Source organism: Anguilla anguilla, chromosome 6 (assembly GCF_013347855.1).
Source record: "Anguilla anguilla isolate fAngAng1 chromosome 6, fAngAng1.pri, whole genome shotgun sequence".
In the NCBI taxonomy this organism is placed as follows: Eukaryota; Metazoa; Chordata; class Actinopteri; order Anguilliformes; family Anguillidae; genus Anguilla; species Anguilla anguilla.
The window spans coordinates 1793998-1817604 of NC_049206.1; the positions used below are offsets into that span (position 1 = coordinate 1793998).

Genomic DNA, 23607 nt, shown 5'->3' on the forward strand with positions numbered 1-23607 from the left:
ACTGTGAGTGCAATATCTTACTCAGATTTACACAGACAGGCAAGCCAATCAGGCGCACTCTTTGTTGACGGGTATTTCCACTGGCTAGACTCTGTCCAGTCACTGAGATGAGTGGGTGTGCTTGTGTTTAAATGGAAGAAAATCTTTACGGCAGGGCAATAGTAAAATTGGGGGGTGGGCTAAGGAGGCAGAGAAGAGAGGGAAAGGAGGTGGGACAGAGAGGTAAGGGGGTGGGGCAAAGAGGGAAAGGAGGCAAGGCAGAGGGGTAAGGGGGCGGGGCAGAGCCTAAAAGGAGGTGGATCACAGAGGTAAGGAGGCGGGTCAGTGAGGTTAGGAGGTGGGGCAGACAGGTAAGGAGGCACGGCAGAGGTAAGGAGGCGGGGCACAGGGGTAAGGGGGCGGGGCAGAGAGGTAAGGGGGCGGGGCAGAGCGGTAAGGGGCGGGGCAGAGAGGTAAGGAGGCGGGCAGAGAGGTAAGGGGGCGGGGCAGAGAGGTAAGGAGGCGGGGCAGAGAGGTAAGGGGGCGGGGCAGAGAGGTAAGGGGGCGGGGCAGAGAGGTAAGGGGCGGGGCAGAGGTAAGGGGGCGGGGCAGAGAGGTAAGGGGCGGGGCAGAGAGGTAAGGAGGCGGGGCAGAGAGGTAAGGAGGCGGGGCAGAGAGTTAAGGGGGCGGGGCAGAGGGGTAAGGAGGCGGGGCAGAGAGGTAAGGGGGCGGGGCAGAGGGGTACGGAGGCTTCGGTAGGGGAGGTACCTGCTGTGGAGCTGGGTCAGAGACTCCTCAAACTGGTTCTGCAGGAACAGGTCCAGGGCGCCCATGCAGTCTTCCAGAGCAGCGGCCAAGGATGACCTCTGCAACCTGAGAACGAGAGGAAGTGACATCATAGCGATCAATCCCCTACTCACCCCCAAAAACAGGACGGTTTACATGCAGGCCATCGACACTGCTCGACGTGTTACTCAAGCAGATGAGGTTAAGTGTGATAGCTCAGGGGCACAGCATCAGCCCCCACCCCCCACACTGGGGAATCAGACCCACCACCACCACCGAGCTACAAGCCCAGAGCCCAAACCACTACAGCCCCCCCCCCCCCGCCCACGGCATCCCTGCGATTCCAGGCCTTTCCCTTGAGCAGATCCGGTTGTGCTTTAGCTCTGTGCTCTGAAGGCACAGTGCAGGTGAACCTGAGGTACTATACTGGACACACACACACACACACACACACATGCGCACGCGCACGCGCACGCACACACACACACACGCACGCACACACACACACACACATATGTACAGCAGAGCGTTATAAGGGACTGAATGCTGTGTTGTGTGGTTTTTGCCCATTTACTATTTACAGACCTGCAGTGCATTTTTAATGCTCCATGATCATTATGCTAAAAATCACCACTACAAAAATCTATATTCTCCACAGTTTGTTAGTCTCATTTAATTAAAACATCATTAATGACCTTTATCAGTCTTAAGACAAGTCATTGATAATAATAAGTTGTGCCTGCAGCCACTGTGAAGTCATCAGTAACAGACAGCAGCCACTGTGAAGTCATCAGTAACAGACGGACGGCTCTGTCTTTAGAGAGAACGACCCTGGCACAGGTCCTTCAGGGTAAACCTGCAGTATCACCACCTCTTACTGGAACACAACAGCAACCTGTTTCCTGTTTTTGCTCTTCCTCATAGACCTGTGTGCATGTGTGTGTGTGCGTGTGTGTGTGCAGAGGTGTGTGTGCGCGTGCACAGACAAGCCTGTTGTTAAACGTGACTCTTCCCCCTCAGTGACTGTGCTTTGTGTTCGCACTCGATCACGAGGCAGTGCTGCATGCTGCGCCCCGCCCCTGGTGTGGTGAGCGATCCACGCGCAGGTAAAAAGGATCGGACTGCTGTCGGGCACAGGTACGGCATGGCTGTGTTGTGGTTTGCACATCGGTGTGTCTGAACAACCCAGAATGGTACAGGCATGTGTGCTGAATAACGTCAGGGGGATCCATATAGTCTTATGAACACTAACACAGAGATGAACCCAGAGTAAATAGTCTTATGAACGCTAACACAGAGATGAACCCAGAGTAAATAGTCTTATGAACGCTAACACAGAGATGAACCCAGAGTAAATAGTCTTATGAATGCTAACACAGAGATAAACCCAGAGTAAATAGTCTGATGAACACTAACACAGAGATGAACCCAGATTAAATAGTCTTATGAACGCTAACACAGAGATGAACCCAGAGTAAATAGTCTGATGAACACTAACACAGGGATGAACTTGGATAAATAGTCTTATGAACACTAACACAGAGACAAGCCCAGAGTAAATAGTCTTATGAACACTAACACAGAGACAAACCCAGATTAAATAGTTTTATGAACACTAACACAGAGACAAACCCAGAGTAAATAGTCCTATGAACAATAACACAGGAATGAACCCAGTGTAAATAGTCTTATGAACACTAACACAGAGAGGAACCCACAGTAAATAGTCTTATGAACACAAACACAGAGATGAACCCGGAGTAGTCTTATGAACACTAACACAGGGATTAAGCCAGAATAAATGCTGTCATAAACTGTACATTCTGCCTAATCCTGAAACACATACACACAGACCCACACACACACTCACGCATGCACTCATGCACACATAGATGCTCATGCATTCAAAACCACACACACACCGTGTATTTTATAAATGAAGTCTTTATCCATTAAAACACTAGAGTCACAGGACTGAACCCAAAACTTATTGTGACTCAGGATCCCCCAAACTAACCCTGATCCCCCCCCCCCAAAAAAAAAACAGAACAGGACATGCCCCAGAATCACTCTGCCACTCTGTAAGTGTTCTGCCAAGAACAGGGCCTGGATCGAGCAGCTTGATCCCTCCGTGTGTGTGTGACGCAGTCCCCACAGCACAGAGCCCCCTCACCCCACCCCACTGCATGCCACTCCCACAGCCCGCTCAGGGCCCCCCCACCCCACCCCCTTACCCGCTGCACGCGGCCTCCTCTCCCCCGGACATTCTGATCGGGCACAGCCTGGGACAGTCCCGTACCTGCAGCAGGACCCTTTCCAACAAGGAAGGAGAACAGAGTGCGACTCTCTCTCTCTCTCTCTCTCTCTCTCTCTCTCTCTCTCTCTCTCTATCAGCAGAGCTTCTATATCTGAAGGGTACACACACGCGCATACACACACTCACTCTCTCTGTCACACACACATACACACACACTCACTCACTTTCTCTGTCACACACACACACACACCACACACATACTCACTCTCTCTGACACACGCACACATGCATGCACACACACACACACACACACACAGTTTGTCCCTCTCTCACACACACACTTTTTCTCTCTCTCTCTCTCTCTCTCTCTCTCCCAGTTCCTCTCCTGATGCTGCAGAGTTCTATCTTCACTCTGATTGGTGGATTTTTGGGAGCAGGCTGTTTTCAGGAAGAGTCCTGCCAAAATGCCCCAAAAAAAGGCAGCCAGAGTCCTGGGACATTGTTGGTTTTGACCAATCAGAAGAGAGATGGCACCATGCTGCAGCTTTGGGCCAATCGCAATTGAGATTACATCAAGCTGTGAATTCAGGGCCAATTAGGGCAAAGATCAGGAAGCTGAGTGTTTGGGCCGAAGACACGGGAGATCACAGAAGTGTGTGCTTGGTGGGAGGGCTGGACTTATCCATTACGGGCCGTAAGGCAAAGCTGTTAATCAATCAGCTCTCCTGCTCAGGGATGCTTTATGAATAGTGGCCCTGGAGCCGGAGTTATGGAGCGCAGTGTGACTTCATAACCGCGCGGTAACTAAGGGCCTCACCGCTGCAGCCCGGGCCTTCTCACCGCCCCGGGCCTTTTCACCGCCCCGGCTCGGGCCTTTCCACCGCCCCGGCGCGGGCCTTTTCACCGCCGGATTTAACCGAGGATTCAACGAGAGCCGCTAGGATACGACACCGGCGGAGGACACGGTATCCCAGGATTCCTTTGTGTCCGAGCACAAAAGAGAGAGAGAGAGAGAGAGAGAGAGAGAGAGCGGCCACACCTGCGAGGGCGTCGCCGTCGCACCTGAATGTGCGGAACAAAATGAGAGTGAGAGAGAGGGAGAGGTAAGACTCAGGAGGTAAGACCGATTGTCTGGCAGTCGGAGGGTTGCCGGTTCAAACCCCGCCCTGGGCGTGTCAAAGTGTCCCTGAGCAAGACACCTAACCCCTAACTGCTCTGGCGAATGAGAGGCATCAATTGTAAAGCACTTTGGATAAAAGCGCTATATAAATGCAGTCCATTTACATTTAGAGAGAGAGAGATGGAGGAGGAGAGAAACAGAGGTCCCTGGGGTAAAAGTGAGAGCTGTGTAGCGGCTTATCCCCGCACAGCGTCTCAGGGCACATGGCTGATCTGGAGTCAGTAAGCCGGCTCCATGTCCTGACCTCGGCCATTACGGACCGTAATCTAACACTGATCCCAGACCAGCGCCAGTGTTCATAAAGCATCTCAGGAGCAGGAGTACGGACCAAGAATCGAGTTTCCCCAGTCTGCGTCTTCACCTTATCGACCATGAAAGGTACACAGCGATATGCTCAACGCTAACTCAACTCTTACAGTGTCCATATGACTCTACCATGGCCAGACAGGGCTCGTATAAACTCTGCAGGAGCTGAACTGACACTGGACAGTTTACTGAGTGAAAGGTCAAACTGATCCCAGATCAGGCCATGTGTGAAATGGCGGGCCTGGAAAAAGAAAGGAACTTACTCTGAGGAAGGAGCAGGATCCTGGAGTTCATCGTCGGAGTCTGTCAGCTGTAACCTAGCGACAGGAGAGCCAGCCATTTTAGTGGCGCACACAACCAACACCAACACCTACACCTACACCTACACCTACACCAACACCAGCACCAACACCTACACCTACACCTACACCAACACCAGCACCAACAGCTACACCTACACCTATACCAACACCAACACCTACACCTACACCTACACCAACACCAACACCAGCACCAACAGCTACACCTACACCTACACTTACACCTATAGCAACACCAACACCAACACCTACACCTACACCTACACCGACACAAACACCGACACAAACACCAGCACCAACACCAACACCTACACCTACAACTACACCAACACCAACACCAGCACCAACAGCTACACCTACACCTATAGCAACACCAACACCAACACCAGCACCAACAGCTACACCTACACCAACACCTACACCTACACCAGCACCAGCACCAACACCTACACCTACACCAACACCAGCACCAACACAGGCACCAACACCAACACCAACATCTACACCTACATCAACACCGACACCAGCACCAACACCAGCACCAGCACCAACAGCTACACCTACACCTATACCAACACCACCACTAACACCAGCACCAGCACCAACAGCTACACCTACACCAACACCTACACCTACACCAACACCAGCACCAGCACCAGCACCAACAGCTACACCTACACCTATACCAACACCAACACCAGCACCAACAGCTACACCTACACCTACACCAACACCAACATCTACACCTACACCAACACCTACACCTATACCAACACCAGCACCAACAGCTACACCAACACCAACAACTACACCTACACCTACACCTACAACCCGAAAGGCTCGGGTTCGAGGAGAGCTCACCTGAAATCGGGGCTGACGGGGTCCAGCTCTTTGCAGTTGATGACAGCCAGCCTAAAAAAAACCAAAACAAAGCGATGCGTCTGTGGGGGTGTGGAAAAACAAAATGGGCCTTTTCCACAATATCCGCAATTCACAACATGACATTACAGCCATCAAGTGGACACTCCTATCCACACAATAGGGGCGACTTAGCTCAGGAGGTAAGCTCAGGAGGTGAGACCGATTGTCTGGCAGTCGGAGGGTTGCCGGTTCAAACCCCGCCCTGGGCATGTCGAAGTGTCCTTGAGCAAGACACCTAACCCCTAACTGCTCTGGCGAATGAGAGGCATCAATTGTAAAGCGCTTTGGATAAAAGCGCTATATAAATGCAGTCCATTTACCATCCATTTACAGCGAATTTCTATATATACCCATCCATTATCTAGCGGGGGTTTCCGAAGCCTATCCCAGCATGCATTGGGTGAGAGGCAGGAATACACCCTGGACAGGCCGCCAGTCTATCAGCAAATTACTACATATATTAGCAATGTATTTTCATTGTGTCCATTTGGCATGATTCCCTCCCAAATTTTGAATGTTCAGTCAGCGAATTGGGAGCCACGTTTGTGCAGCGATCCCCCAGCCTAGTTCCCTCTGCAGAATTTGCTTCTTTATCCACTACTTTTCACACGGCAGCACGCAATCTCACGCTCACACAGACCTGAGTGGGAGGACAACGCCTCAGGGGGTGAGCGGTATGGCAGGGGTACAAGGCGTTAGGGGTACAGCTGGGAAGGGGTGGGGTGGGATGGGGTGGGACAGGGTTACAGGTGGGTGAGGGGTGGGGCAGGTGCACAGGGGGTGGGGCAGGGGTACAGGGGGCACCTGGGGGCGTACCTGGAGGGAGATACAGAGCCGTCCTTTCTTTTGCCCACCGACAAGGAGTTCCTGAGAGAGGAGGAAGGAGAGCGAGTTAGTGGGCCGTAGAAGAAGCGGCGGCATAGCTCAGGAGGCAAGAGAGGTTGTCTGGCAGTCGGAGGGTTGCCGGTTCGATCCCCCGCCCTGGGCGTGTGTGGCATCATGAGAGGCATCAATTGTAAAGCTCTTTGGATAAAAGCGCTATATAAATATATAAATGCAGTCCATTTACCATTTACCAAGATGGAGAGAGAGAGAGAGACACAGAGAGAGAGATGGGGGTTCCTGTGAAACCAATAAAGCAATTAGCATAGAGGAACTGGACTAAATGTTCCTGCAAACGGAAGTTGAAAATAGCACAGAAATGCCTGGTGCCAGCATGGTTTACAGCGATACGCTGTGACACGTCTGCTCCTAGATGAGAAGATGGCGAGCTTCCTGGGTGAAGAGCGGCTCACGAGCGCCGGGTTCCTGCCGGAACACGCCTGAGATTACATGCCGGGGCAGAGAGCCTCTGCGTATCGGGGGCTCCTGGCATCTGGAACAGGCCTGCAGCCGGGAGAGCGCTCCCCGCTCACAGCTAAAGAACCGCGTGGAACCGTGTGGAACCGTGAGGCCCTCAGCCAGGAGAACGCTCCCCACTCACAGCTAAAGAACCGTGTGGAACCATGAGGCCCTCAGCCAGGAGAGCGATCCACGCTCACAGCTAAAGAACTGCGTGGAACCGCGTGGAACCAAGCCTAAACCGATTCCGCAACAGTTAGAGGGAGGCGACCAGAACCACGTAGCCTTAGTGCGGGACATTACATTACGTTACATTACATTACATTACGTTACAGGCATTTGGGGCGGCTGCACGGAATGCGCTCCCAGCCCGGAGAGAGGTGCGCTTCGTTCTCCGATACGGCGCTGTAACCGTGCGACCGTGCTGCTCCCCTGGGGGAGGTAACCGAACCCTGCGCCTCCTGCGCCTCCTGCGCCTCCTCCTCACCAAACCATCCGCCGGATAAAAGGAGGTGTAGAATTCACCCGCCACGGGTCGCCCTGAATGAAGGCTGGCTGGGATTTTCTTTTTTTAAAGAGTGAAAACAATAAAGAGAGGTAGAAATCAAGCGGGGGTTCGAGGCCCGGTCAGACCCCCCCCCCGACTCGTTTCACCACTGCTCTGGGGAGCCAGTGAGAGCAAGCGTCTGCGCAGACGCTGCAGCTGTGACCCATGGCTGCGTCCGCCCACGTCACAGAATGCAGAATAACCGGCTTCCCTCACACCTGCGTCTGGGCTGCTGGTATTTTTCTCTCTCTCTTTCATTTTTTTGTTTTGTTTCGTTTGTATTTTTTTTTTCCATTTCCTGATTTGAAATGTGTTTGGCACGGAAACTGCGCGGTTACTTATCGCTCCACGGTAAGCACCCAGTCGCATCAGCTGCCCTTTAAGGCCGCGCGTGCGTGAAATCGAGCCGTCACGCGTTCTGGCTTTTTCTTTTTTTAACGGAGGCCTGCTCTGCGCTGGAACAGCTCGTCGGCCAGGTGACCCAGCAAACGAAATCAGTACTTTTTTCCCTGGGGACGTGGCCATATCTCATGGGTGCGGGGAGTTTGCATAAGGGCCGTCCGTGACAACTGCGCTCGAGGAGGAATTTCTGTGACAAAGGCATCCTCGTGCGGTTCTTCCAGTCTGAGCTCAATGCAGATCGCTCAGTGAATACAGCTGACTAACCTCTTCTCTAGCAATGCAAACCACCGAACAAAAAGTATTATTATTATTATTATTAATAATAATAATAATAATAATAATAATAATAATAATAATAATAATAATAATAATAATAAATGAAGAATAGCTGGTGCAGTTCTTAGAGAGCTGGATTAGCTTCGTATTTAAAAGGCTACTGTGGTCCCTGTGATTGGCCCTTAGAGTGGATGCGATGAGAAGCTGTAAACTACGATGCCAGGGCAACGGTTTCAGTTGATATCACCAGTTTTAGCTTTCTTGTTTAAGATCGTCTTTGTATAAAATTACAGCATTTTCGGTTGTGACCCAATTATAATGCGTGTTGACAACATAGATATCAATCAGACCACAGAATCACTTATCCATTACTGATTTCTATAGAACAAGAAATGCTCCACAGACATCCTCTAAAACACTTTCTCAGCTACTTCAACCTGTGACTTCGATAATAACTATCATGCAACAGGCAAAGACACGTAGATAAGTCAATTAACTGTGACTGAAAGCTATACTCTGAAATAGTTTTATTTTTATTTTTAATCCTTACCGTTTGCTGTCATTCCCCTTCAGGCTGCGTCTTAGACCCGAGATGAAACTCATCGCACCTGGCGACACGCAGCACACCTGGATGTGTCCTGTCACTGGTACCGCCGCGCAAGCTGTCCCTTCGTCGTGCCAAACATTCGAGGCTCACCGGAGAGAGGACTGGATGCAGCTGAAGCGGAAGAGCAGCAGCCCCAGAACACCAGATCCGACACTGTCCTGTCAGCGCGCGTCAGGTTGTCCTGCGCGAAATAAGGAGTTCCCTTTTTACATGTGCGCAGGAATGTGTGTCCGCTGGCAGCCGCTGGGTCCTAGTACGTGACTGTACTATAATATTACTTTTTCGATCGCTTCGATCGAATTCAAACAGTTTATACTGCAAACTAGGCACCAGTAAATACAGTTGGGCAACTGGTATTGTGACGCTTTCTGTTTTGTATATTTTTTTCTGTGGGACGCTACATAGGCTACGAATGCTGTCTTACCCTAAACACTTTGATTTTGTGAATACCTAGTGCACACTCTCAAAACCCAGAGTTCGAGTGTATTTCGAAAGATAAACAGTACAGAATATAGAAGGTACTAATTAATTAATTATGTATCCCAGTTCATGTCGTTTTCTATTCGTTTGCGATTGTAAGGCTTTCAACCTTTTTCAAAACATTTCGACAGCTCACCCAGAGCATGCCCGAGGTTACTTCCTAGCGTTGTCAGTTTCTCTTAATTACGGTTATCCGTGCCTAACACGTGGCAAACTAAAGAGAAATACTTGTTTTCTAACCGGTGATAAAGTCCAACCGCAGGCGATGCAATGAGTTCATATTTCTGATGCGGTAATTAAAACGACGTGTGAACGCGTCTCCGTCTGAGTCGGGATGAGCACAGTAGGCTTGCACCCGCGAGGCATCCCACACCGTGACGACAGAGGATCATCCACGAAGCTCTCGCGCGCCCCCATCCGAATCTTCGTGCTGCAAGTGACAAATCGACAGGTATCCACGGTGCGGCGCGTAGACGCGAGTTTTTTCTTTACGGGCATCAGGTGAGCGCATACGCTGCGCAGACCCACGCATATCTTTCCGTCGTTGGGATATGGGCTCAGTGCACGTGGCCGATTTGAGATAGTTTACATGTACAACGATCTTCGTAGTACTCATTAAAATAGGCACAGTAGAATAGCAAGTGGCCTGGCGCACAGGTGAGTGCGCTAGAGTAATGTTAGGGGGAAAAGCCCGAGGTTTTTCCCAGGATCTACAGGGATTGCTGCAGGTGCACAGAGCAAACGACATCAGCTTTGGGAACAGAAACCAGGACCGAATGTAGCACAACACCACCATCCCAGCATGCACCAGGGAAAATATCAACTCCACGCAAGTCCAGTTAAAAACGAAAACAAGGAGAGTACCCCAGTGTTAGTTTTATTCATATTACTGTTCCTACTGTCCTGCAACGGGCACACCATTCCCGCAAAAACAATACAAAATACAAAAAAATATCAAAACGAATACAAATAAAAAAAGTCTGGGGATGGGAAAAAAAATAAAAATAAAACAAACAAAATAACAAAAACACTCTAATCTTAAATCTGGTTGGAAAACGCCTCCATTTTAATGTACAGCAGTGCAAAGTCACATTGGAATTAGAAGTTTATGAACAGGAACAGGACAAACAGGACAGACAAAACGAACAATCTACACACTCATTCAGGATCGCTGACAAAATGGGACACCACTTCCAGCCACGGGTCCACATCCTGTTTGGGTGAAAGGCCTCCACTTCCTGTTTGGGTGAAAGGCCTGGGGGTTGGTGAGGGTACGGGCAGATCAGGGCTTTCAGGTAACCAGTGAGGCAGGGGGGTGACCTTTGACCTCACCCCTCCCCAAATTCTCAAAGAAAATCAAGTGTTACCTGGACTTACAGGTAACACAGGTGTTAACTGCGGTGACTAACAGACACAACATGGATCTGGGGAAATTATCTTCCCCCCCCACCCCCCATCCCCTCCCATTATCTTTTTACTCTGGAATTCCATTTCATTGAATTTAAAACTGGGCAACGGGGGTGCAAGGGTGTCTTTACAGAACCGCGGGGCATCCTGGGAGATCACCACGGAGACGATCAGCAGGGCCGTAGTGTGAACTGCTACAGTGATCTGTGAGGTATAAGATGACGAAGCCAGAGCTTTAAATAAAAACCGACTACATGGCGACCCCTACATAATTCAGACTGAGGTTACACCCGAGATTTAAACCCTCTCTAGAAAGAGAAGAAAAATCAAGAAAAAAAATCTAAAAAGAAACGACACTACCAAGGAGAAACGCTGCGACTTTCCCCACGAACAGCGATGAGAGACGCGACTGGCCCCCGCCGAAATTCAGGCCCCGCCGCCCCCCCCCCACCCCCGACCTTTGACCCCAGACACTGGCGGCTCAGTCATGCTTACCTGGGCTTTGTTTTTGTCGGCTCGGTGGCAATTTAAAAAAATAAATAAAAAAAAAAACCCAAAAAAAATTTTTATTTAATGGGGGACCAAAAATAAATAAATGAAATAAAATAAATGCAGCCAACTCAGGTGTGTGGGTTAGCTGCACACTCCCAATGCGTAAAGGCCAGCCTGGCCTGTAAAATCAGCCTACAGTGCAGACCGTTACCCTCCCTCAACCCCCCCCCCCCCTCCCTCCCCCTCACCCCCCCAATAGCCCACGGACAAACAGGGTGCCTCTTTCCCCCGTCTGCGTTTAAAGCTCGTCCTTCAGGTTAGAGTCCGTTTCTTCCTCTTCCTCCTCCTCCTCTTCGTCCTCTTCCTCCTTCTCTTCCTCATCCTCGTCTTCGTCTTCCTCCTCCTCGTCCTTCGTCTCTTCCTTCATGGCCTTATCTTCCTCCTCGCGTTTCTTCCTCTCCTCTTCCTCCTGACTTTCCTTCATTTTCTTCTCTGGGTCCTTTCAGCAGAAAGTGGTTATTGAACACGATTACATCATCATCACTGCATACACTGCTTTCATCACATAAAGCACAAAGCAGTTTAGACAGGAATACAACCGTAGCAGGCATTTTATCTAGAGGGCGGAGCCTGTAGCTTAAACCCAGTAGGGAGTTTAGATAAGGGGTGGAGCCTCTGGGATAAATGTAGCAGACAGTTTATCTAGGGGGCGGAGTCTATAGCATACATGTGGCAGGCAGTTGTCTAGGGGCGGAGTCTCTGTAGGTCCGGTTTAAATCTGACGGCTGTTTTCATGCCGTGACTCACCTTGGTTAGGCCCCAGGTCTCGTTCCCCACCTCCTCAGCAAGCTTTGGGTCGTTGGTTATCAGGAAGTTGTCAAAGATGGTGCCAGACTTCACCTGAGACACCATCACATTTCTTAAGCTCAAGAACACACACAAGTCTAAAACAAGCACAAAAAAATCTGACAAAAGTCACTCCAATTATTGTTATTATTATTATTATTATTCCCACTCCTTCAGGCCCATATCCATTTCTGGATTTCATTCTAACTTCTGCTCTTTATCATTTCACCAGCCCAATCAATCATGTGACCCAGCATTCTAATGGCAGCGTACGACTTCCTGTGTCCAAACATATGATGTTACTATTATGAGTGAACTGCTGCTGTAAAAATCATTAACCAGCTAATTGAGGCAGGTTAATTGGTAGAAAGACCCATACCCACGCACGCACACACATACACACACTCGTGCACATGCGCGAGCGTGCACACACACAAACACACCAGCCCTCCAGGAATAGGGTTCCCCACCTGAGTTAACCCTTTAAGGTGTGAGATCACGAACATGTGATCAGAATGTTCTTAGCCGAACACTCTAATGCTGATGTAACAATCACTGCTGGTAACTGAGAGCAACGGAGTTCTAGGACACTGACTTCAAAGGATAAAAGGGACTGCCCCCTACCTGCCACAGGTCCAGGCCGATGACTCCGATGTCGTCGTACTTGTATATCTCTGAGTCTGCCTTGTACTCGGGGTTGTCGATTTCGGGGTGAACCCACTTCCCCTTGAAGTTGGGGTTGTCGATCTGCCTGGGCTTCCATTCGCCCTGGGAGAGGACACATTCCGTGAGGAGTCTGATCGCCTGTCGCTAAGCAGGCTGGGCAGAGCACGGCGGCACTGAGGCTGGCAGCACAGCAAAGACTACACTACCCATAATTCCACTACCGCACTACAAAACCCTGTCATTGCAGTTTGGAGTTCTCAGAATGTGCTTTGCATTTACAACCCCTTAACTCTGTTAAGCACATGCAAATACAACAAGATCATTCACTGTAAAACACACACACACAGACACAGGTAAAGCTACGTTCAGTTTATACAAATGAAATACTCAGTCTTTACAGTCCACAGTACACAAACAGAAAAAACAAAACAATGGCTGTTGAATTCTCAGCCTTTCGGACACACGGGCAGAACGGCCATGTTAACTTGCTCCGAACTGCAGGTTAGTTCGGCCTCTGCGTGGCTCGCCTAGTTTCGGTCCAGTCCGAGATCCAGCCGATCAACTCAAATTTGAAGTGAGGAGGAGAACTGGGTTCACAGGTCACTACAGGAACTAAGCTAGTCCAGGCCAGTGGCCTACGGACTACATTACCCAACATGCCCTTTCACCACCTCACGAGCCCCACCTTGTATTCTGGGTTTGTGATCACCGGGGGCTCCCACTCTCCATCCATCTCATCGTCCCAGTCCTCCGGCTTCTTGGCGTCAGGGTCAGGGATGTGCTCTGGTTTGTCCCAGTCCTGTCAGAGGGACACACGCAGACATTCAGCCATTCACTCGCTCACTGTGTCACTGACTCCATTTTAAGGCGACGCTGACACACTGCACAGGTAAGGGGGAATCACACTCACACACTGCACAGGTAAGGGGGATCACACTGACACACTGCACAGGTAAGGGGGATCACACTGACACACTGCACAGGTAAGGGGGATCACACTGACACACTGCACAGGTAAGGGGGATCACACTCACATACTGCACAGGTAAAGAGCACAGGTAAAGGGATACAGGTAAAGAGCACAGGTAAAGGGCACAGGTTAAGGGCGGGGGCTCAAACTCGCCTCTGGCTTCTTGTCATCGGGGTCGTCCACCTTCTCCCGCTCGTCCCAGTCCTCAGGCTTCTTGGCGTCGGGGTCCTTGATCTTTTTGGGGGGCAGGATGTCCCAGTCCTCCTCCAGACTCCCCGACTCCACCTTCTTGTTGTCGATCTTCACCTCGTAGGTGTTGTCAGGGTTGATGATCAGCGTGTACAGGTGACTGTACTCGTCATCCTGGAGACAAAAGAAAAAAACACCCCAATCAGGATCGGCGGTGTGAAAAGCAGTGGCTGGGGTTGGGTTGGGTCGGGGCCCTTTGGTGCGAGACTCACCTTGCATCGAATATCTTTGTTGATCAGGTGGTTCTTCCCCGCGTAACTCAGGATCACGTGCACCTTCTTGGTTCCGGGGCCACAGATATCAGGACCTGGCGGAGCGAAGAAGAGAGAGAGCAATAAATCTACGGTAATAAAAAAAAAAAAAGAAAAGATGCTGCGAGGCTCCGGAGCGGGGAGCTGCAGCCGCCGGGGTGTGCATCCCGGGCCACGGCTTCGACGGCACGTCCGTGCGCCACGCACCCAGCCGAAAGTGCCACGGCAACAAAGAGGCAACCATGGTAACCTTTTAAATCCAACACTGCCACAGCCGCCCAACACACACCCAGCCGCCTGCTGGGACGATTAACAATCGGTCGGTTAACGTTAATGAAGCTTACGCGTTACATTACTGCCATTTTAGGAGACACTGCTAGCCAAAGCAACTTACACAAACATTTGCATTTTCAACATACATAGTATCGAATTATACAGCTAGATACATACTGAAGCAATGCAGGTTAAACACCTTACTGAGGGGCACAATGGCAGAGTCCTAGCCGGGAATCAAACCTGCAACCTTTAAGGCAGGGGTGGACAATACTGGTCCAAGAGGGCTGGTGCATGAGAAGGTTTTTGTTTCCACCAATTACGCTGAGCAAATCAGCCAACTGGCTGTACACACCAACACGGCTTCACTCGTAGATTAAAGCTTTTCACATAGGGACACAAGAAAGGTCTTTGGCTGTCATTCATGCACATACACAAGAAATGTCCTAAAATCTCAGATGGCTTAAATGTTAGGGCTAATGAACTATTTAAAGCCAGAAGTTGGCATGGAAACCAGAAGATGTACAGCCCTAGCTGACAACCTCAGCTTTAAAATATAAGCTCAGCTCCTTAGCAGTCATACTACACTGCCACCCATGACCTGGAAGCTCAACCTTGATCAGTTTAAGAGGGAAAGACACCTCCGGCAGCAGCCTAGGGAGCTACGCACGCCTACCGAACATGATGTTGTAGTGCGAATCCCCGTGCATGTCCTCCTGGTTGAGGTCGGAGGGGAAGAGCTTGACGTAGCCACCGCCGCAGTCGATGGTCTGCTCGTGCTTCACGGTGAACTGCACCACCAGCGGCTTTCCCGCGTTACTGAAGGCCTCAAACCGCGCCGAGGAAGAGTAAAAACGGGCGTCCTGGCTGGTCTGAAGACCTGGGAGGGAGGAAGAGGCACGGATCATTTAAAGAGATCATGACAGAAGGATCGGGAGAAAGACCGGAGAGAAAACAAGGGCACAATGAGAGATGAAGCGAAAGAAGTAACTCGGCAAAGGGAGAAAGATTGAGAGAAGCCAATTTTATTCCAAGTTCGATATTGTATTTTTCTGGCCTCGGATGACGGCGGTCTTTGAACCAGTGTCCGAGACAGGAGAGTCGAATTTGCCTCGCTCCCTTTTGGGTTTTGCTACATTTAACATAAGCCACAATATAATTTTTGAGCTTTGATCTGGACTGGTTATATTGCAACCAGTTTTTCCCCGCATTTCTCCCCATCGAATTTTATTAGTTTTGCGTTTATGTGCATATATTTTTACCTTTGTCTTTTTCCGCATCTCCGTAAAATTTCCCCGCTGACAGAACAAACTTTCCATAGTCCGACTTGTGCTTTGATTCCAGCCACCTGGTCTCCCACGCATCTGTAAACATATAAAGGCCGTTCACCTTTCAATCACTGCCAAAAAGGCTCTGTGCACAGCAAAGACCTTAATATGAGATGCGAGTAAATGCATCATCGCTAACTCACTGAGCCGGGCATAAGCAACTGTACCACCAGCTAGCATCTGCAACTGTAGCAACTGTGTTGCAGATTTTAACTTGCTAGTCACATCAAGGGGCATTTCCTGAACTACTCATCAAATACCACTAGCCAGCAACAACGTCCCCCTATGGTACAGGGACAGACAGTTAGCCAAATGATAGGTCTAACAATGTCCACCAACCTAGAGAACTAGCTAGACAGCCATTACTAGCCACCAAATTAGGATGTACCTTGCTGCCTCCGCAACATTGGTTAGCAAATTGTTTAGAAATTCAATTTAATTGGGCCATGCATGTAGGCTACTTTATTTCGCACTCATGCGAGGGTAATTACCTGGTTAGAAATCTAGCTGCCTAAATATGCATGCTCGAATTACAAACGTATAGTGTTATATAGAGCTAGCTACCCTGCTAGCTGGCTATTATGTACAGTATACAATTAGCTAACGTTAGATTGTACTCCTGTTCTTACGCACCACTCTACCGGCTTGCATGCAAATACTTGTAACAGTAGCCAGACTAATATTATTGTACAATAACGTTAGAATTTTTATTTATGGAAACCTACAGCTGGGCTGCAGAGAAATTGAGCTTACCCCCGTCTTCGAACTGCTCCCTGAAATACACTGTAGATTCTGCACATACCAGCGCAACCAATGATGCCAGCACCAATATCGTCCTCATGATTGCGCCAAATATAGCTACGTATTTAGCTACAGCAGCGTATACTTCAGTGTCTTACAACGATTATATTGTTTGTTTTGAGATGTTATATCAATATAAATAAATTCTAAAATAACACGCTATAGTTGTGCAAACCCGGTCGCATTACATGTACCGGTGACCACTGACATTGGCAAAGAGAAATCTCCTCTCCGCTTACTACAGATGTCCAAGTTTCATTGGCCAGTGGCGCCATTAGGCGGGGCTACGATGCCTCAACCAATGAAATGATCAGCAGAATCCGGGTTGTGCAATTTTATCCAATCCGCGCTGACCACGCATTGAACGGTCACGTACTTCACCCTCCCACGTCTGATTGCCCAGAGCGCTGCGTATCTGTACCCCGAAAACTGACACGTCCGAAAATGAAATTAAATGAATAATCAAAAGAAATAAATACACAATCAAAATAAAGCCCCAGATGACTGGCAAGTTCTTATGCATGTCCCCTTAAAAAAAAAACAAAACACAGCGATCGTTGCAAAAAGCTCGGTGTAGTTTTCAAGCGCCGCTCTTAGGACAACTGGCTAAAATGGGCGAGTGGTCATTAAATAGATTCAATTACTATTCAACACTAGAGTTAGGAGTAGAATCATTGTGCAGTATCACCACGTTGAAAATGGATCAAAATAAAATTGATACAAGTTGCTCTTTAATAAAAAGAATCTGTAAAAATGCATTGTAGAGCGAGATCGCCCCATCTAATCACAGAAGTCAGGCACCTAGAGAAAAAAACGCTATATGACTGCAATTGTAGGAAAAAGTTTCTTCAAGGATCATAAAACCCAATTACATTAGGAGAAAAAAAAATCCATGGCACTCAAACATAAGATGAGTCACCTTGCTGTATTGGACTGGATTAGATTGGACACTTCCAGCAAACTCCACCAGTCCAGCAAATCACCGATAATCAGCCTATGCAGGTCATGGCTGTGCAGTCAGGGTTCCCCAAACTCAGTCCTGGGGGACCCCTGCATATGCTGGTTTTTATTCCAAACACAATTGCAATCCCAGAATTTCAACACGCTTGCATACTTAGAGGGAGCATTTACCCTCTAAAGCCACATTGTCAGAAATAGCTATGCATGCCACAGAAAATTCCCACATTGACACTGTGCTATAATGCAAAAGATTACACAAGAGGGTACATTTAACCAATAAAATTAGACTGGTGAACATTTGCCCACTAAAACCAATAACTAACCAGGAAAATAAACCACTAATTGATAGGTGACATGACATAGGAAAATGACAAGCCAAACCTGCACTTTTCATTAAGAAAAAAATTAAACCTATCTTCAGTCTTTAGTTACCCATCTTTATGTAATAGTTAATAGCACAATATGAACCCAGGAATTTTATTCATATGCCAGGAATGGGTGTGTGTGCCAAGTTAGAAGAGCTCATTAAAATTCTTAATTGAAACTGGGGTAGGAACAAACCAGCAAAAATGGGGGACATTACCACCAGGCCCCCCAGGAGGGGAAGACAACTCCCAGAACTGTAGAACAGGGACCGAGAAGCAGAAGGGAACGCCTGCAACTGCCTTGCATCTCAAACGCAAGTCCACTGCACTTCCAGCTCCATTTAGGACACCAAATCTTTAGGACTGAATTTAACAAACCGATCAAGTTTCAGGTGCGACTGAGGGGCAGGCATTTTAGACACTAAATGAAGAGCAATTAAAAATGAGCCTCAGTTGAGCACTGTGACAGTTCAAGTTCAGATCAGACTGCAGTCAACCATCCCAGCTAAAAACAATTATAAACTAGAATTTCATCAGCACAGCAGATACCATAGCCGTGTTCAGCTCTTAAACCTGAGGTGTTCTACAACGGCTGTGTCCATTTCAGGGTAACCAACTTCTGTCTATTTGTGCTCAATTTGATCAATGGCTGCTTAAAGGCAGCTGACCACAGGTTACCAGAAACTAACCTACCCACCCAATTAACAGCATGCCTGACTGCAGAACTGCTGCATCAGTGCTCAAGTAAACTCGACCACTTCCCAAACAAGCCAGTGAATAGAAATGCCAACAGGAGGCAGAGCCCATTTCAGTGAATTTGACAAATCAGAAGAAACACCCAAGGCATTTAAAAATGGAGTTTATTCACTTCACGAATGCAACTGACATTCAGTGTGCAGGATGGACCGGCACAAGGAGGGCTGACTGTTCCCCTCGTAGTCAGAGAACAGGCGACTCCAGACCTGAAAGGGAACGGGAATTCAAATTAGCCAAGACAAGAGCGCACAAACGAACACGTCCTGAATTGCACGAGATCAGAATTCTTAACTGTCATCAACTGCTCAGTGAGAGAGTTCAAGAGTAAGATCATCATTTGCGCAGAAACGTGGCCAGGGACTGCTCGACCTGGCATTAACAGACTGGCTTAGAACTCGGCATCACAAAGCGCAAACCATCCTGAACAGAGTCCACCCAAACGGCTCAAGCCCACAGGCAAAGCATTCTGGTCCAGGAATTGGGCAGACCTGCATCATGCTGGACCCTGAATTCCAGCATTCCAACATTTACACCCAGTGGGTGTGAAGCAGCCATTTTAACTGCAGGTGGCACTGAACTTTAGTCGGAAGCCATTTTAAGGTTGGACCAGTGGACTCCAACCTTGGTCATGGAGAGCTACAGGGTCTGCTGGTTTGTGTTTTCACCTTAAAATCAGCACCCAATTGAGACCCAAGACACCAGGTGAGTTGAGTTCATGAATCAATTGGAGCAGTTGATTAGTCAAGTGCAGAGTCACTATGAAAATCAGCAGACCCTGTAGCACTCCAGGACCAGGGTTGGAGACCACTGGACTAGAGTCAATTAAGTTGAGCACTTAAGACTAGGGGGATACTGTGTGAAGGGTAAGGTGAACCAAACAGGGTTCAGTCGAGCTCAAGTACAGATTCACTCGGACTCTGATCACAGAGCAGGACTGCAGTTAGCTGGGTAACTCCACAAAGTAAGCACCAGAAACCTCCAAATCCAGAACATGGACATGGGTAGAGAGCTGGTCCAAGGCAGTTATCCAGCTAACCCGGTAATCCTACTCTGACAGACACTAATGCTTTGTGATGTCAACTTCAACCAGCCAATCAGAACAGTCTGCTTTACTGACCTTGCTCTGGGCACACCCTCCAGGGTCCCCGATCGGCTGCAATGGGAAGAACAATGAGATTAGAACACATGCGAGCCCGAGACCAGCAGCCAGGGCAGAGTCGCAGCGTAACCTCAGAGATTATGGAACGGTAAAGGTTTATAATCAGCAGTCTCATTTGGCAGAATCTTTTCATCACCGGTTATGCAGAACGTTGCAGGTCACCCTGGTTAAACAAACCCGGTGCCTCTCATTGACCATTACAATAGCAGCCCTGTAACAGCAAAGAGCTTACCGGAGAGAACAGCCGCAATGAGTTATGACCTCCAGCCACCAGGGGGCTCCACCTGAGGGAAGAGCACAGGTGGTTTGGTACAGTCACAGCGCGTCAGCTTACATGCAGCAGCGACTCGATCTCAATCAGAAAAGAAAGAATCCTCAACAAGATCAGAGACCTGATTCACAAAATACATCACTTGAGACCAAGTCTTTCCAAGATGGCTGCTGTGCCACCTTTTTTTTTTTTGGGGGGGGGGGGGGGGGGGGGGGGGGGGGGCACCATCATACTAAGGAATTCCACAAACCACACTTACCTTAGAGGTTCACAGCCAGCCATGCTCCTCCCGCCTGCAAGGTAAAGAAACAGCGTTACCACGGTTACGCGACGGCCTGTGAACAGGTGGCCAGGGTGGCCGATCCGTCAGCTAGGAGCGAAAGACAATGCTGTTTGTTCTTCATGGTTAGTCTGCTGAACTATGCGGTCATCATCGGATCTGCGCCCTTTTCCACACCATACCGCTACACTGACCAGGCCCGAGAAACTCACCAATCATGGCGCAGTTGCGCTTGCCGCCTCATTGGCTGCTCATCGGGCTGGGCGGAGCTGCACGGCAGAAGAGACAGGAGGTCAGTGGCTGACCATACCCCCTGCCCCAAACACCACTCCCCTCCCCCTAAGGGGGCAGAGCACCGTCTCAGGTAAAAGGTTTGTCTTTTCAGGAGTATTCAGAGAGATTCCCATTGTATTTAACAATCATCCTCGACAGTGCAGGAAATTCAGTGCAGTCACATGACGCAGGACCCCATTTTACTTCAAGATCAGCATTATCAAATTATTCAACAGGCCTGCCCAACCCTGCCCCTGGAGATCTACCATCCTGTAGGTTCATCAACACTAACAAAGCACACCACATTCATACAGCTAGAGATCTGCTGCTAATTGGTAAAATCAGGTGTGCCAAATTATGGTTAAAACGAAAGCCTACAGGATGGTAGACCTCCAGGAAGAGGGCCTGGGCAGCCCAGATTTAGAATCAGTTCCACAGTCTGAACTATAACCATGTTGATAAATCACACAGCCAGCCACACACAGCATAAGATGCCCAATATTTACCTTTGCGTGCTGCAGCCCACGGAGTTGATTCACCTGCAGACACAGGGGGAACAGCTGTAGTCGTGGTTCATACCGAGCATAACTGAGCCTGGTAGGCTCCATGCCTCAGATTGAGTTATGGTGGTTGCATCTCTCATCATTCTTGCTAGTCAAGAGTAGCAAATAGGGGTCATCATTGTGGCACAGAACATGTGGTGTATAACACCAAACAGGGTGCTTAAGAGCATGTCTACAGCAGATTGATCTGTGACTGGTCCAAATTTGGACAATAAAAAGACCTACGATCAGAAATGGCAAGAATCCTGAGTGGGGCCTACCTTTGACAGCATCATTTGACCTACATCTTCAACAGCAGCATCTCAGTTGCACTGTAAGGGACAAATGCATTTTAGGGCGTTTCACACTGCACCAATCGGCCAAACTGATTCAAAGTAACTCCAGGCCTCAGTGTCAGAAGTTGTCAGAAAGAGTTCTGTCCACTACTCTTATATTAACATGCATCATCGGCCTTGCTCGAGATTAAACACGGTAAAAAATGAGCGGGAAACTCACCCCATTCAGACAACTGCAGTGGATTCCTGGCGGACAGAATCTGACCAGCACACCCACGGCAAGTCACGTGGCTGAGGAATTGCCATAGTTGCAGACCATATACACTCCACATCTGAAGGAAATAGGCAAAGTGTACGTTCGTTATAATCATTTAATATCGCCACGTCTGTAGCATCAAGTTGAGTTGCAGTCGATATAACGTCCGATTTCCAAACAAGTGCATGCTCAACTTGCAATATGTAAACTGACACGTGAAAGCGAGCGTCATTTCGGCATACGGTCAGTTGCTAGCTTGCGCCATGCGACGTCAGAAAGGTTGGCGTTTCATCATTATCACTCAGATGTCCCTACCAACACATTTTTCATCATTCAAAATGGCGCAAGTAGTCTCACTTGAGGCTGAACGAAGACCAATTTTCCGGCCTATAGGCTTTACAACAATGGGTACTGCGACTTTAGGAGTTCCTGGTCTAACGTTAGCCTACAGCAATAAAATGCATGTTGCGTAACTCCAAAACCCCGTGTACAATTACCCGCTATGTACTTCACGACTTTATAAAATAATAATCACCTTTAATGTTTCGGTTTAATTTCGGTTGGAACCATTCCCTATCGGTACCAGCAACCGGATACCTCTGCGCTCAAGGAAAGTAGTACAGGCATAGCTAATGGTTAACGTTCGTTTGCAACTGCGATAAAGTTGATTTCGCATCGATTGCACAGCCTCTGGGAACTTAACGTCGCTGCACAAAACCACTCAAAAGCGGCCTAAGCGCGCCTTCGTGTTACAAGACCACGAGACCCCGAATGCCCATACTAGCAGTTTTGAAACCAGGAGGGTCATCAAAATGCTTCTGAAAAACCAAAAATGTACCATCGCACACAAAAGTTCAGAGTCCATCGAAAGCGTACACTAAAAATAGAAAGGCCCAGGTTAACCAAGTGCCATTCAAGACATGCCAACTCGTATTCACGTGTGCTGAAATGCAGTAAATTAGATAGCACAGTTACATCGATAACCCTCTAGCTAAACTAAAAAATGCTTTGAATAAAGTCTCCAATTAAACTATATTAGCTTCTCCAGCTAATCGCCCATACGGCACACGTGGTGTAGCATACAATTGGTTTGCTTGCTATATAAATCAGAATAAAGCTAGATAGCCTTACACCAGGCATTTTCACAATTTCAAATACTGTTCTCTTCCCCTCGCTCCTTAACAATAAAATTTGAAGGAAATAAGTGGTGCAAAGCAAGAGAAGAAATCCAGCATACCTACTACCATCCCCATGCAGCCAAAGAAGAACGCCAGACGTGGGGCTGCTGACTTTATAGCGAGCGTTTCCCATTGCCTCATGGGAAACTTAGTCTTCTTCTGTGGTTTAATGGCAATCGTATAGCCCGTTTTAAGTGAATTACCGCCACCACCTGGACAGGAGTGTGGAGCAGTAGATTTGGCAGAAAAATGTAATTCTTTTGACTAAACAGGTTTCCTTTGTTACCTTCATGAATATTTTGTTTGATGACCGTCCTAGAAGACTGTCCAATGATATACAGTGTTTCCATTAATGAATTATATAAATAAACAATTTGTTTCTTCATTGTATGTTTTACATAATAAATAATACACGTTCCACTGATTCCGGTTCATGGCATTCATTCATTATCAATACCCGCATATTCTGGGCAGGGTCGTGGGGGGTGCTGGAGCCTATCCCAGCATGCATTGGGCGAGAGGCTGGAATGCACCCTGGACAGGCTGCCAATCTGTTGCAGGACACACACACCATTAACTCACCATT

The 23607-nt window shown here is 48.6% G+C and overlaps 2 protein-coding genes, 1 long non-coding RNA gene and 4 other non-coding genes across 9 annotated transcripts in view; all 7 read right to left on the reverse strand.

Moving 5' to 3' along the window:
- Positions 1 to 9137, reverse strand: part of LOC118228863 (tetratricopeptide repeat protein 39A-like) — a 23573-nt gene extending 14436 nt beyond the window's left edge. Inside the window, exons 1-6 of one of the 2 annotated variants that reach the window (XM_035420396.1) lie at positions 8866 to 9137; positions 6566 to 6616; positions 5690 to 5740; positions 4772 to 4825; positions 3000 to 3077; positions 748 to 852 (exon numbers count right to left, since the gene is read on the reverse strand). In XM_035420396.1, the coding sequence (XP_035276287.1) occupies positions 748 to 852; positions 3000 to 3077; positions 4772 to 4825; positions 5690 to 5740; positions 6566 to 6616; positions 8866 to 8918 (392 nt within the window). In that variant the 5' untranslated portion in view covers positions 8919 to 9137. The remainder of the gene's footprint in view (positions 1 to 747; positions 853 to 2999; positions 3078 to 4771; positions 4826 to 5689; positions 5741 to 6565; positions 6617 to 8865) is intronic. The other variant, XM_035420397.1, reaches the window with a different exon arrangement.
- Positions 9138 to 11538: 2401 nt separating this feature from the next.
- LOC118228893 (calreticulin-like) lies at positions 11539 to 16916 on the reverse strand. Its single transcript, XM_035420454.1, has 9 exons — positions 16638 to 16916; positions 15819 to 15920; positions 15233 to 15436; positions 14245 to 14339; positions 13937 to 14146; positions 13499 to 13612; positions 12772 to 12915; positions 12109 to 12201; positions 11539 to 11800 (listed from the first exon to the last, which is right to left on the reverse strand). Exons 1-9 carry the CDS (start codon positions 16723 to 16725, stop codon positions 11600 to 11602), a joined length of 1251 nt encoding a protein of 416 aa, XP_035276345.1. The 5' UTR covers positions 16726 to 16916; the 3' UTR covers positions 11539 to 11599.
- A 1936-nt stretch (positions 16917 to 18852) lies between these two features.
- Positions 18853 to 23182, reverse strand: LOC118228957. 2 transcript variants are annotated; one of them, XR_004765569.1, is made up of 9 exons: positions 23081 to 23182; positions 21808 to 21919; positions 21573 to 21623; positions 21256 to 21288; positions 20689 to 20745; positions 20456 to 20489; positions 20158 to 20209; positions 19884 to 19919; positions 18853 to 18972 (listed from the first exon to the last, which is right to left on the reverse strand). It is a non-coding gene; the product is annotated as an uncharacterized LOC118228957 (long non-coding RNA). The 2 variants fall into 2 exon arrangements; XR_004765570.1 differs by lacking the exon at positions 23081 to 23182 and adding an exon at positions 22059 to 22083.
- On the reverse strand, positions 19993 to 20066 carry LOC118230909. The gene has a single exon (XR_004765955.1). It is a non-coding gene; the product is annotated as a small nucleolar RNA SNORD47 (small nucleolar RNA).
- Positions 20555 to 20638, reverse strand: LOC118230911. Its single transcript, XR_004765957.1, has one exon. It is a non-coding gene; the product is annotated as a small nucleolar RNA snR60/Z15/Z230/Z193/J17 (small nucleolar RNA).
- On the reverse strand, positions 20830 to 20910 carry LOC118230896. Its single transcript, XR_004765943.1, has one exon. It is a non-coding gene; the product is annotated as a small nucleolar RNA SNORD79 (small nucleolar RNA).
- LOC118230910 lies at positions 22103 to 22187 on the reverse strand. Its single transcript, XR_004765956.1, has one exon. It is a non-coding gene; the product is annotated as a small nucleolar RNA SNORD74 (small nucleolar RNA).
- Positions 23183 to 23607: the final 425 nt, after the last annotated feature.

What these genes read in the sequence shown, in the direction of transcription:
- LOC118228893 (XM_035420454.1), bottom strand. Translation starts at nt 16,725, where the DNA reads ATGAGGACGATATTGGTGCTGGCATCATTGGTTGCGCTGGTATGTGCA. An exon ending in CCGATGACAAGAAGCCAGAG is followed by an intron (nt 13,613 to 13,936) that starts GCGAGTTTGAGC and finishes TCCCTCTGACAG; the next exon opens with GACTGGGACAAACCAGAGCA. An exon ending in AGACCTGGGGCCTAACCAAG is followed by an intron (nt 11,801 to 12,108) that starts GTGAGTCACGGC and finishes TTCTGCTGAAAG; the next exon opens with GACCCAGAGAAGAAAATGAA.